The sequence below is a fragment of the Ranitomeya variabilis genome, chromosome 4 (genome assembly GCF_051348905.1).
Source record: "Ranitomeya variabilis isolate aRanVar5 chromosome 4, aRanVar5.hap1, whole genome shotgun sequence".
NCBI classification, from domain to species: domain Eukaryota; kingdom Metazoa; phylum Chordata; class Amphibia; order Anura; family Dendrobatidae; genus Ranitomeya; species Ranitomeya variabilis.
In genome coordinates this window covers 514,347,617-514,361,579 of record NC_135235.1, presented here as the reverse complement: position 1 = coordinate 514,361,579, position 13,963 = coordinate 514,347,617, and the positions used below count along the sequence as shown (strand labels likewise).

Sequence of the window (13,963 nt, the reverse complement as noted above, 5' to 3'; positions counted from 1 at the left end):
ATGGGGAACTTCTAAATATGGGAAAACGTGTAAATAATGAGTTCCCATACTAGAGCCAGACAGGAGTACAGCCCATGGCATCTGCCAGACCTTCATATGGCACAAAGACATGATTTTGGCCTAAGCCAGTTGTATGGAGCCCTATAGACATACACAGCATATGAGCTGCTGTGGTGCATATGGCAAGTCAGAGACCGGGGCGGTGGGGAAGATCGTGTTGGACCTGGCGAGGGCAAGTAATCCACAAGTTGGTTTTTTTTTATAAAATCATCAACATATTGTCGAAAAGAGGACCAGCACTTTCAACTATACTGTGTATGGGGGCCTAGGAGAGGAGATTTTCTGGTAACTTAGTAGGAGGATTTCTGTGTTTAATGTACCTCAGTGGTCAGAAAATGAACATTCAGGCCACAATTCATCAGTCATTGTGCCTTTTGTCTAGAGCAGATATTGTTGTGCCTTTAAATGACCTTAACTTGGTTTTTGTCTGACAATGTTGGTGTGGATTTCCTTTCCCTCAGCTGCAGGGCGGCCTGTGGGGGTCTTCATGTGGTTCTCTGATTAGGTATTTATGTGTATGGATTCTGACTGGTCACTGATCCTTCACTGACCTGCCTCCTAGTTTACATACTGAATATAATTTAAAAAAAAAAAAAAAAAAACTAAGAAAATTCACAATCATCAGGCAGGCTACTGCGCAGGCGCCATCTTGATGGAGCTTAATTTTTTATCCTTCTCTAGCAAAATGGTGCCAGTGGCAGCACCTGCACAGTAGCATCTATCAAGTTACGATTACTGATGAGCGAATATACTTGTTACTCAAGATTTCTCGAGCACGCTCAGGTGTCCTCCGAGTATTTTTTAGTGCTCGGAGATTTACTTTTCTTCGCTGCAGCTGGATGATTTACAGCTATTAGCCAGCTTGATTACATGTGGGGGCTCCCTAGCAACCAGGCAACCCCCGCATGTACTTAGCCAGGGTAATAGCTGTAAATGATTCAGCTGCGGCGATGAAAACTAAGGGTATGTGCACACGGAGTTTTGAGCTCTGCGGATTTTTCCGCAGCGGATTTGAGAAATCCGCAGGTAAAAGGCACTGCATTTTACTTGCGGATTTACCGCGGATTTTGTGGGGATTCCACCTGCGGTTTTACACTTGCGGATTCCTATTGTGGAGCAGGTATAAACCGCTGCGGAATCCACACAAAGAATGGACATGCTGCGGAATGTAACCTGCAGCGTTTCCGCGCGATTTTTTCCGCAGCATGGGCACTGCGGATTGCGTTTTCCATAGGTTTACATTGTACTGTAAACGCATGGAAAGCTGCTGCGGACCCACAGCTGCAGATCCGCAGCAAAATCCGCAACATGTGCACATAGCCTAAATCTCTGGACACTAAAAAAATACTCGGAGGACACCCAAGCGTGCTCGGGAAATCTCGAGTAACGAGTATATACGCTCATCACTAATTACGATAGATGCTACTGCACAGGTGCCGCCATCTTAATGAAGAGTAATTTTTTTTCTCTCTGACAAAATAGGGCGTTGATCCAGGGAACTAGTCTGATTGCTGTATGCGGAGTCGGGAAGGAATTTTTTTTCCGTGTGGAGCATAGGAATACATGCAGCCGCACGCTCCGCTCCTGAGTGACGCTGGAAATGCTGGGTATTAACAGGTGAGACTCGGCCATATATCTCGCATGTGTGATCCCGGCCTTAGTCTGCAAAATTAACAGGGCCAAATGAACAGCGCCATAGATTAATGGGTACTAGGTCTATCTGTGAAACACAAGGATAGCGTACACACGTGTAAAATGGAAATTGGACATAGTGCCGAAAAGTTCATTTTTCTCAACAATTCTCGGTCTAGAAGTCTTCTACCTTGTGTGGTCATTAGTCTGATGAGGAGACTCCCATATACATGAATGCTGAAATTCTAGAAAATTGCATGAGATATAAGCTTGTGAACGGAAATAAAAATACACAGCACTCCATTTGAGGACAACAAAAAATGTAACCAATTTTTAATTTTATAATGGAAAATACATTTTTATTTCCAAAATAAGTCACAGATGCACATAACACAATGTAATTTGCTGAATAAAAGAGTAACTATAGAACAGGGAAAGACACTTAACAGCAAGGAGCAGGCAAACATAACAGATTTTAGGAAGCAGATACCTTTCAAACATTCAAGAGAAAAAAAGTAAAGAAAACCCAAGAAATACTCCCTACGTAATAATTAGGGTGTAAGTCGGAGGTTGAATTGACACGATCGACCTCCTATTAAATGACGAAAAAAAAAAAAAATCAACATACTGTACTAAGTTTTGACCAACCTATGGCTAATAAGTAGCTAATTGATAGTAATGTGGATGGAGCAGCGGTATTTCCCAATAAACCCATTGTGTACTAATACAGAAATACCTCTCCTTTCCATGAGAATTTAAAAATGAAATAAATAGAAAAGATATGGCCAGAAATGTATCTACCATATTAAGGGAGTCACTTTCTGCTTCTTTAAGGCACACCCAACCACGTTAAGGAATCGGTGGCAGGTCGTAAAACTAAATAGGTTCGCTGAGATTGGCTTTGTCATCTAGTTTGTGTGTAAATACCGTAGTTATTTCTCTCCTCGGTAACATTACATAAAAATCCAACATTCAGAAAAACATTTGTGTCGTATCTGGAGAGTTGTATCTAAAAAGGTTTGTATGTACACACTATACATCTGTCCTGAGTGCGGTTCATTATATATTATTAGTTTGTCTGAGATCTATTCAATATTATGAGGTTTTTATACAACAGTAGAACCGTGAGAATACAATTCTTACATAGCTAAAGAGTTTATTGGGGTCATCCAGTTTGGACAACCCCTACCAATTCCAAAGGATCCCTTTGCAATTAACTGATCCCACAAACTGCTGTTACCGCCAGGGAGTGTTCCTTTCTCCTACAGCGACACCGCAGGAGAAATGACGTACTACACAGCGGCAACTGAAATCAATGGGCTGTGCGTATAATGCTCCAGAAGGAATAGGCGCTCTTTGAGGCAACTTTGTACTATGGGCGAAAGAAGTGTGGCCCAAATGGAGGACCACCTCTACATCTGTATACCTTAAGGCTATGTGCAGAACGTTTTTGTTGTCCTTGATGCTTTATAAAACAATCTTTTTCAGAGAATTTTTCTTTTCCTGAAGAAGTTTAAGCTTTAATTATTTTTTTTTGCAGCTGTCTGACTGGATGTGTCAAATTAACAGCGGATGCAGAGGAAATTCAAAATGCTGTATAAGTGAACAGAAAACCAAATCAATATTGAAATGAATGGGAAGAGTTTTTTCCTAGTGTTTTTTTTTTAGACTTTGTGGCTTTTTTTGGAGTATCCACTCCAAGAAACATCCCCAAGAAAACTCTGTGTGAACATAGCCTAACAGAGGTCAGCATTTTTTGAATACAAGAGAAATGCTATCCAAATATAAGAAGCCCTTGACTAGGCCTTGTTTAGACTTCATGAAAATTTCCAGAATATATGGACAATTACACTATAGTCAAACTATGGCATGGACTACTAAGATTTTTGGTGTATTTCTATCAATCTTTTTGAAGGCCAGTATTTTTTTTTTTCTTTTGAGCACTGAATTCTAGGAAAGAACACAAAAAACCCTTAGTCACAAAGGAAACATTTAACAGATTGAACTAGTAATGATTAAAAAAACCTTTCTTGCCATTTGCTGATCCTATAACTAAAATATATACATATACACAGTAGCTTAAAAAACAAAAAACATGGTATATGAGAGAAGTGAGAGGCTATTTCTGCTATGCTCGAATTGTGAACTTACAGGGCAAATTATCTGCCTCCTGGCAGCAATATGAAAACAGATGCCAACTTTGAAGAAAGTGGTGTCGCCATAAAAAAAAATTCTGAGAAGGTAAAAAAACAAGAAGAGATGTGGAGAGCTTAAATTGAGGTCCAGAAATGCACGATTCCTAACAATCTTACAAAAGAAAGGCACGGACAGAAGTGGGTGGCATTTCCTGACCAAACTTGCTCTCAGACCTTCGCAATATAGAACAGCAATCCAGGGACGTTAAAAATTCGATACAGTAATCAAACATTTTGGTAAAAAGTGACAGCTTGGGGAATATCTATCAATTCTATTATCTACCATCCTTACAAAACTCAGTTACTTGAAGGACTCAGGTCCTTAACGGACTTGAATGATCTGAGAATGCCTTTACCCACTGGAACATGACTTATAAAAGTAAGGCCATGCTCACACACATCCATCATTATAGTCTAAAGTCTGGAAACGGACGTCAAAATATTCCATTTACTACAATAGAATTTTTTTTGTTTTGACCAAGACACAATGTACTGCTCCAGTCTCTGCCTTCAAATCAGAGGCAAATTGGTCTTAAAGGGAACCTGACAGGTGATACATGCTGCCCGATCCACGAGCACCATGTATCAGGCACTGGCTGCATGATCTTAGTCAAGTATGTTTGACTCTGAAACGCTGCGCTTTTTTTTTTTCCAGAGAAAAATGCCAGGGGCTGGGCTGCTTGGGAAACTAGTTGGGCAGATGGGTCCCTGGCTTGTCCTTACCCACTCCCCGTAAGTGACCAGTCACTCCCTATACACAGACGGGGGCAGACCTGTCAATCCAGAGCAGCTGGTGGGGAGAAGCTGCCAGGAACCTGCCTGTCCTGTCTGAAGCGCTGCAGTGCGCAGAGTCGTTGAACATACCTGGCTGAGATCACACAGTCAGTGCCTGATGCATGCTGCTAGTGGACCGGACAGCATGTATCAGCCATCTGTCAGGTTCTATCTTCGTAGGTTACTATGAATGTGCTCCATGTCAACCACACTCCAAAATGTTTGTCGTATGGCACTCTATATCTAGCGACTAGCGCTGCGTGTCTCAGAGCTGAGGAGATAAGGGGACAAGCATCTTGGCAGCAGTCAAGACATATCGTCCTCAACTGACCTGGTTGCATCAGATTGTTCATGCAAAGTGAAGGGGAAAGAAGTCGGTGCTACTGATAGGCTTAGGAGCACCATTGGCCCCACCACAAGTGTCAGGTCAATGGATGACCTCAGCTGTCAATCTGCTTAATCCACCCCTAAGTGACCACATTTATGTCTATGTATGCGTCTGAAGCATTCTTTAGAATGAGAAGTATGTGATTGTATTCCAGGATACTGATCCATCAGATCTGATTTACCATGATGATACTAGCATATATTATTTTACTTTATGCTATCAGTAGAAAGAGTAATATGTGATTTTCTAGATATTAAAAATATATATATATTTATTTTTCTGCATGGCTTTTCTTATATAACATAGATAACAAGTATTGGGATCTATGATAATGTGCAAAATGGCTTTTTCAGAGTCACAGTTGTGTTTTGGTATATAAAAGAATTTAAGTTGGGTGCTATACCTCTCGCCTATTGTTTAAATCCATAGCTATCTAAGACAGGGAAACTAAAGCTGGCCACACCTGAGATAGCTGGCAACTGGACAGTTCTGTCACCAGACTCCCTCATACATACACATAAGTTTTCCACAAAGAGCAGAGAAAGCCTCTGGCAGACACTTCTGGCAGCAGCTTATCACCCCTAAAAACTAAGGCATCATCTGCCTGAGAGAGTCAGGAGGCCCTCATACACCTCAGATGGTCAGCCAGTCTCGCTGAAATCAGCAGGTTTGACCGACTTTCACAAAATAAGTATGGGAGCCTTAAATGTGATATTTTTTATAAAACAATCCAAATGTAGCTAAAATCAAGATCGTAACTGTATTTTGTATATAAAAAATACATTATCTGACCACCAGTGTCCTGCTTCTACTCCCATATCTACAAAGGGGCAGAAAGGTATACGAGTATCCCCAGGAACAGCTCCACTTTTGTTTATGCACAGTGTTTTACAAGTGGGCTTCAAACAATCACATAGAGCGCACCTGCAATAGCAGTCATGGCCCATAGACAAGAGTGGCGCTGTTTTACAAAAATAGCTGATCTTTTTTCCCAATCTCATACTCATGTTACTAGAGGTCTGGGGAGTGACTTATCTTACTAACTGGACCTCTATCAAAGGCTTCACTGTACAAGCAAGGCCATTGATATGATGTTTCCTTGTTTATATAATATGCCCTCCATCACGTAACACAAGACAGAGGATGATGAGAGTACATACTGCACCCAGTCCTGAGGAAATAGAATTTTTTTGTATAAAAAGTGACCGCTAGTGAGAAAATAGTAAATCATATACCACTACCATATCTCATGGAGCACGATTGTGCAAAATCTCCAATCTCTACAGTGTCAGTGTAAACAATATGAGGAATTAGAAAACTTTGTGCAAATGAGAATTCAATGAGTTGTACATGGAGACCACGTCACTTTTCACATTCTTGCACACCTATAGAAACATGTCAGCTTGGCTCTGGTTTATTGCCAACCTCACAAAAGTCAGGTTTTCAAAGTTTAGGTCATAGCTTGGTATAAGCATCTATTAAGGGTGAGGTCCAGTACAAATATATTGGACAGGTGCTAAATGATTTATCAATGGCTGGCACCCCACCAATCACTAGAACAGGAGACCTAAAGTCCTTTTTTCGTGGGACACCCCTTTAATTCATACAAAATGCACTTTAAATCAATAAATCTTGCAGGATTAGTGGGTGCCTTAAGGTACCGTCACACTAAGCGACGCTGCAGCGATACAGACAACGATGCCGATCGCTGCAGCGTCGCTGTTTGGTCGCTGGAGAGCTGTCACACAGACCGCTCTCCAGCGACCAACAATGCCGAGGTCCCTGGGTAACCAGGGTAAACATCGGGTTGCTAAGCGCAGGGCCGCGCTTAGTAACCCGATGTTTACCCTGGTTACCAGTGTAAAATGTAAAATAACAAACACTACATACTCACCTTCGCGTCCCCCGGCGTCCGCTTCCTGCACTGACTGAGCGCCGGCCCTAACAGCAGAGCGGTGACGTCACCGCTGTGCTGTACTTTCACTTTCTGGCCGGTGCTCAGTCAGTGTAGGAAGCGGACGGCGAGGGACGTGTGACAAACATCAGAGGGTGAGTATGTAGTGTTTGTTTTTTTACATTTTACACTGGTAACCAGGGTAAACATCGGGTTACTAAGCGCGGCCCTGCGCTTAGTAACCTGATATTTACCCTGGTTACCATTGTAAAACATCGCTGGTATCGTTGCTTTTGTTGTCAAACACAATGATACACGGCGATCTGACGACCAAATAAAGTTCTGAACTTTAATCAACGACCAGCGATATCCCAGCAGGATCCTGATCTCTGCTGCGTGTCAAACACAACGATATCGCTATCCAGGACGCTGCAACGTCACGGATTGCTAGCAATATCGTTTAGTGTGACGGTACCTTTAGTATCCGAACACCAAGCAATCATGCACTTATCATCTACCCTGTGGTTAGGTGTAATGTCGTTTATGGGACAACCCCTTTAAATTAAGGGCAATATACACCTTTGTAACATTTCTTTTGTCCCAATAAATCTACAATATTCTCAACTAAAACGGCAATTAAAAATCTTGTAGAACCACTGTGGATTGTGTCTGCATAGTACCAGATGACAAACAGCCTTGTCTGATCCTGTATGAATAAAAGAGGTGGACAGGCTCATCCAATAATAAAAAATCCTCAAGCTTTATTCCAAATACATATCTTTAAAAATCCATACAAGGATGATGTGGTACCGGAACCACTGACTCGTTATTGGCATCTACTGTGCCACTAAAGGCCCAGTAGGTGCCAGAAACACATCAAAGTGTTACAGTGCCGCATCATTTTTGTATGGGTTTTTAAAGATATAAAGCTTGAGGATTTTTTATTATTGGATGTGCCTGTCCACCTATTTTTTGTATTGGAATGGCAATCTGGAAAATAAAGACAGGTGTTTCCTAAAAATGTAAGTACGATGGAAATTGTCTCTTTCGTTTTTATGTTTGATCCTGTAGTCAAACTGATAGTCATCAGTCCAATTTTTCTTGGTAATACACATTTGGCAACAACAACAAAAAATAAAAATTGATGGCTGGCAATAATAATTAGGCCGTATATTATTCGTGTGTAATTTGTCTGCAGTGTTGCTTAATATTACATTTTAGATGTATTGAAACAATAAAAAAATTGGCATCAAAGATAAACCTTCCCTTTAAGGTTAGTGCTACATGATAGTACACAAGTAGTGGCAAAATAGCGGCATTACCACAGGGAAAACTAAATGTTTCCCTAAAAACAAAGTCGAGGGCAAAATTTCTAGACCTTGCAAAAGACTAATCTGGTCTATAGAAAAAAAAAAATGAGGTTGCATTGAGAGAATGCCATGATGTCACTGTATTGTGCAGGCCATGTAGCCTGAGCCTAAGGGGGCAATATTCTGGGGTCATCTATGTAGAGATGTTTGACAAACCGAGGAGTATGAGATCTGAAAATAGTATTGCACTGCTAAAATAGAAACAGCTCTTCTTTCACAAATCACCTTGCATCTATTCATCACGAGAGACATTTTGAGCCTCTCAGTAGAACTGAAAGGGGTGCTATGACATACACCACCCGATTGATACTGCAGGATCCATTTCTTGTGCATTGATGGGAAAGTTTAAAGATTAAAAGGCATCTCTTATAGGAATGAAGAATGTGGTTGTCGTGTACAAGACAAGATGGCTGCAGGTCTCTTTTCCATTGTCACATATCTCATAGGACGCTGCCCAGACTTTGTGAAGTCATGGGAAGAGTCCTCTTGTGTTTGTCACACGCCATGCTGCCCTTGTGTTCTGGTTGTAATAAGGTACTAGAATACATTTCTGGAGGTCTTTTGATAATGTCTCCAATATTAATGAAGCCATTTCAGAAAAGTGGAAAAAAAAGAAAAGTAATAAAATAGAAACATTTCATATAATTAGTTATATTTTGAAGTATATATATATTTTTATATATATATTTAATGTTAAATAAACTTAAAACCCTGATTAATCCTAAGTAGGGTTCATTTATATTAGCTCTCTCATCTTCTAACCCCGTACTGGGGCTCAGATATGGAGGAGAACGCTCGACATATCGTGAAGTAAACATGATTGACATCTAGCATGATCCGAATCTCCGCTGACTACGGCCTTTACACTGCTTGTGGCTAATTGTGTTGCAATGTTTCACAATCCACTCAAGCAGTGTAAGGGATATATACTGACACAAAGATAAAAATCCCAAACTAAATAATAAGTAACGAGGTTGTTCACCCTCTGTATGACCTACTTATACCCCCATAACATAGAGGAATCCTCGCTCGTCATAACACCAGCTGGCAGCCATAAAGGCATTTCAGTTTTCAGGATGGGAGGCTCAATGTGCTCAGTTCCTGTCCATTGCAACACTTACACGTAACTCCATAGACAACGTGTGGATGGAACTGAAGACCGAGTCTCCTCCTGTGCTGCAGGTTAAAGCACTTTATGACTTATCTTCTGAGAAAAGGTGGCCAGGGCATCACCACCCCCAGAATGGGTAATAGAATACAATGGGAGATACAGTTTTCTTGTCAAAAAGTACCATAAAATAAACAAAAGAAAATAAAACCTACTGATCACCATGCACAAAATACCAAAATTAAACTTTGTGAAAACAATTCACATTTTGATTTTTGGAGGCAGTGAGGCGCAGGTTAGGACTACATCAGGATTGGGCATGAGGAATCCACTGGCTGTTATCCATGGGTCTCCGGAGCAGCTCTTCCACATGCCTTGCCACATCCATACTATCATCTAGGTCAAAGTCGCCATCAGGATCCAAAACAGAGTCAGGACTGCAGGGAAGAAAAAAAAAGTGTTTTCAGTGTGGTTAAAAAGGAACCACATCCCCTCTGATAAGAAACTGCAGCTGCATCCCCCTCCTCCCAATTTTCTATTTGCTCTTAAAACACTAAAAGGAGTTTTGAGGAAACAATGAGGTCTGTACACATTTATAGAAAGCCTATAGAAAGTGAAGGGAAAAGCTGCTCTAAGGTAAAGTTATTTACCAAATGACAAGACGTCATACTGATTACTACCTGTTCTCCAGATTGTGGTGAAACAGAGAAGTCGGCGACTCAGTCAGAAAATGAATGTACGAGCAGATCAGCATCTCCTCATTGGAGGCAAGATTCTGGTGACAAATACCCCCAACCCTGATGTTGAGATCATCAAATTGAATGGGAACACCAGCCGCGAGAGCAGTGGCAGTCCAGTTGTCTTTTTTTCACTTATTTCCCTATCCCAGGCTTATTTAGAACATATTATTACTGGTAAAACATATATATTAGTCAAGTCTCCTCCAAATGAAATACACTGTACATGGAATTACCATTTTTCAGGTGAATTTCACTATTGCTTATTCACAAAAGTCTGTATCTCCAGAAGTTAGAAGACTGCTCTTGAGGAGACATGGAGAACTTTATCTGGAAGCCATATTAACTACAGTACTGTGCGAGAGTTTTAGGCAGGTGTGGAAAAAATTATGCAAAGTAAGAATATTTTTAAAAATAGAAGTACCAGTACTTTATTTTAATCAATTAACAAAAAGCAAAGTGATTGAACAAAAAAGAAATCCAAATCAATATTTGGTGTAACCGCCTTTGGCTTCAAAACAGTATCAAAGCATAATTTGATGGATAAACAGCTGCCTTTACTTCTCAGCAATGAGGACACCATCCTGACTTGCTTTCTTGTTGCAGCCAAATATTTGATATTTTGACTCATCAGTGCAGAGCACCTGCTGCCATTTTTCTGTTCCCCAGTTCCTATATTTTTATGCATAGTTGAGGCGCTTGGCCTTGTTTCTATGTAGAAGGTATGGTTTTCATTAAAATTCCTCAATAAAGACCACTTCTGGCCAGACTTCTCCGAACAGTAGGTGGGACCTACTAGTTGCTGCTAATTCTCAGCTGATGCCACTGCTGGACATCATCTAATTTTTATAGGAAGTAAGCATGAGTCTTTCATTTACGATACGATACACTTTATTGATTCCGGGGGAAATTGCTGTACCAAGTTTCCTTGGTCGACCACCTCCTCTACGGTCCTCAACGTTACCCATTTATTGGTGCTTCTTCAAAAGAGCTTGAACAGAACATCTTGAAACCTCAGTCTTCTGTGAAATCTTTGCATAGGACAGATATTTGCTGATGCAGTATAACCAATGTGTCTAAATCTTGCCACGGTGTGTGACCTGTCACATGAAATGGTTGGTCTTAAAGGGAACCTGTCAGCAGGATTGTGCACAGTAACCTACAAACAGTGTCAGGTCGGCGCCGTTATACTGACTACAATGATACCTTAGTTGATGAAATCCATCTTGTGGTTGTTGTTTAATCTTTATTTTCAGTTTTCAGTTAAGGATATGTTCGTGCCCCGAGGCAGGCCTGTGGAGGGGTCTTCATGTGGTGCTCTCCTCCAAGATGGCGCTGCCTGCACCGTAGCAGCTCTCGTCCCTTTGAACAACCTCACCTTCATAGTAAAGTTTGGCTGTTCCTTATCCAGTTTAAAGCCTCCCAAACAGCTGTTTCTGTTTCAGGTAATAGCTGTGTTACAGCATACATATGAAATCATCACCTGGATTATTGATTACTCATACACCTGACTATAATCCTTCCAAATGCCCGATTTTGGTGCATTTAGACAGGATGAAGTCTTTAAGGCAGAAGGCGATCCTACCAAATATTGATTTGATTTAGATTTTGCTTCTGTTTATTCATTTTGAATTGTGTTAACTAATGAAATGAAACTATTAAAACTTCTATTTTGGCTCCATTCTTACCTTGTAACAGTTTTTCACACCTGCCTAAAACTTTTGAAAAGGACTGCGACACAAAGGCGATAATTCATTAGGCGGGGGGCTCAGTCACTTTCCTTCTTTGTATTGTGGTATTAGTTGCCGTTTTTGTTAAATAATTCTTCAAACTGACACAGGCACATACGATTAATGAATTTGGTGTAAAATAAATAAAAAAAAGTAATACAAAATACACCATGGGTAGGGGGTACTCGAGTGGAGGTGCACCAAACGTTGCAATTTTTCAAAAAGTGGCAACTGATGACTCAAACCATCCATCCACCAAGTAAAAAAAACCAAAACAAAACAGGCGAGCACTAATAAAATATACTTCAAAAAACGTGCAGATACAATAATTAATTGGGTGCAAACAAAATATGGTACAAAACAGAAAAAAAAAAAAAAAAACATGCAAAAGCAATGATGAATCCGGGCCAATCTGCTAAATGTAATTTGTTCTGGTGTGTGTACACCTCCTTTTTACCACCTACGGAATGATGAGCAAAGGAAATCTGATTTATCATATCTACATCAGTGTATAACTCACTTCTGCTGGTACAAGTTATAGTGTGATGGAGTACAAACTGCAGGGGATGGTGCCTGGTCCATGTAGCTGTTTGGTGGGATTACTTCAGTGGTCACAAACCTTACAAAACAAAAAAAAAATACATAAATATATTACTGAGCCATTTGTTCTAAACACAAAAAATTATGATTTTTTCTCCAAGTAGGATATTAAGTAGGTTATCGCTATACTATAAGATGCATGTACGTTTACATTCCGTAAACAGAAATATCATGGTCCGTAATGGACCAGAAGATGAAGACTAAGGGGATCGGCCTTGAGTTCTTGTATTCTGGGATGATACAGACAGAGAAAGGATGCTTACTCTGGGACCACTTGCTTTATGGCTGGCTTCACATATCCATCTGCTTTTGCTACAGAGAATGAAAATAAAGAAGAATTAAATCACCTACCAAGTACCACCAAACTTCTCATTCATTGCTGCTTATTATTACCAACAGCCATTCTCATGTACAGCACTATGGATTCAATGGTGCTATATAGATAAATAATAATAATAATAATAATAATAATAATAAAAAGGCAAACACATACACCTGAAAATACTGAAGGATACATTATGCCTGACTGAGCACTTAGCTCATTTTATTATCAGGCCTTACATCGGAGTGACTAATATTTTTGGCCTGAGTGATATACAACTAACTATATATGCATCTTAAAGACAATTTACCCAACATAGATAGCAAATGGAGAAGGTAACCAGAATGTACCCAAGTAACTATTGGCATCACCCAGACCAGTGGGTAAAAGCAAGCTACAATCAGGATGCCACCGATTATTGATCCTTCCATGCCAATTCCCTTTAGCCCTTTGTATTTCTTTAGGGGTACGATGGTACATGCACAATGCTGTCATGGGGCAGTAAAGTGCAATATTCCAGCATTATGCATTGCAGCATTTTTACAATAAGGGTTTCAATAGTGCAACTTGTATAGATTAAGCACATTGTTTTAATGAACTTTACCTGTACAGGGTGTGAATGGGAAGGAAATTATGTCTATCGCAAAATCAGCAAAGATAAGGATAGAAAGCTACGTACAAAATGCGACAATCTAGGATCAAACAAGCAGCTAGCTCACACATGCACTTCTACCATTACAGGGTGATCGGCAGGTGGGTCAATCTTACAAGGATTGCAGAGCACTGGCGTGTAATACTTTGAGAACACTTCGTCTTTTGGCCTGTCAGGATACACATAGATGAGATAGTTCAGGTCTCCAAGTCGGTCCGCCAGCGAACGTACTGAAAAATCTCGGCTGGTAAATGGCATCAGGTTCCACAAGGCCCTCTCCGCTAAACAGACATTACAGGCGTGTTAGCTCATGAAGGGAAGCAAAATATCTGAATTTGACAAATTATCTGAGAAATGCATAAAAAAGTTAAACTTTTACTATCAGATGGACTAGGAAACATGATTAATACAAACACTCATTTCTTGAGCGTCGTCTACTGGAATCAGCGATCCTAACAGTTAATATTGACTCTTTAATAAGCCTTGCAATATGAAGAAAGA

General features: G+C 40.3%; 1 protein-coding gene across 3 annotated transcripts in view; it reads right to left on the bottom strand.

The window, feature by feature from the left end:
* Window positions 1-9,405: 9,405 nt before the first annotated feature.
* The window catches only part of LOC143765454 (signal transducer and activator of transcription 5B), a 272,423-nt gene continuing 267,865 nt past the window's right edge, over window positions 9,406-13,963 (bottom strand). For 2 of the 3 annotated variants that reach the window (XM_077252133.1, XM_077252135.1), the window contains 4 exons: window positions 13,579-13,743; window positions 12,752-12,800; window positions 12,409-12,507; window positions 9,581-9,858 (listed from right to left, as the gene is read on the bottom strand). In XM_077252133.1, coding sequence (XP_077108248.1) covers window positions 9,729-9,858; window positions 12,409-12,507; window positions 12,752-12,800; window positions 13,579-13,743 — 443 coding nt within the window. In that variant the 3' untranslated portion in view covers window positions 9,581-9,728. Of the gene's footprint in view, window positions 9,859-12,408; window positions 12,508-12,751; window positions 12,801-13,578; window positions 13,744-13,963 lie in introns of all 3 variants that reach the window. The other variant, XM_077252132.1, reaches the window with a different exon arrangement.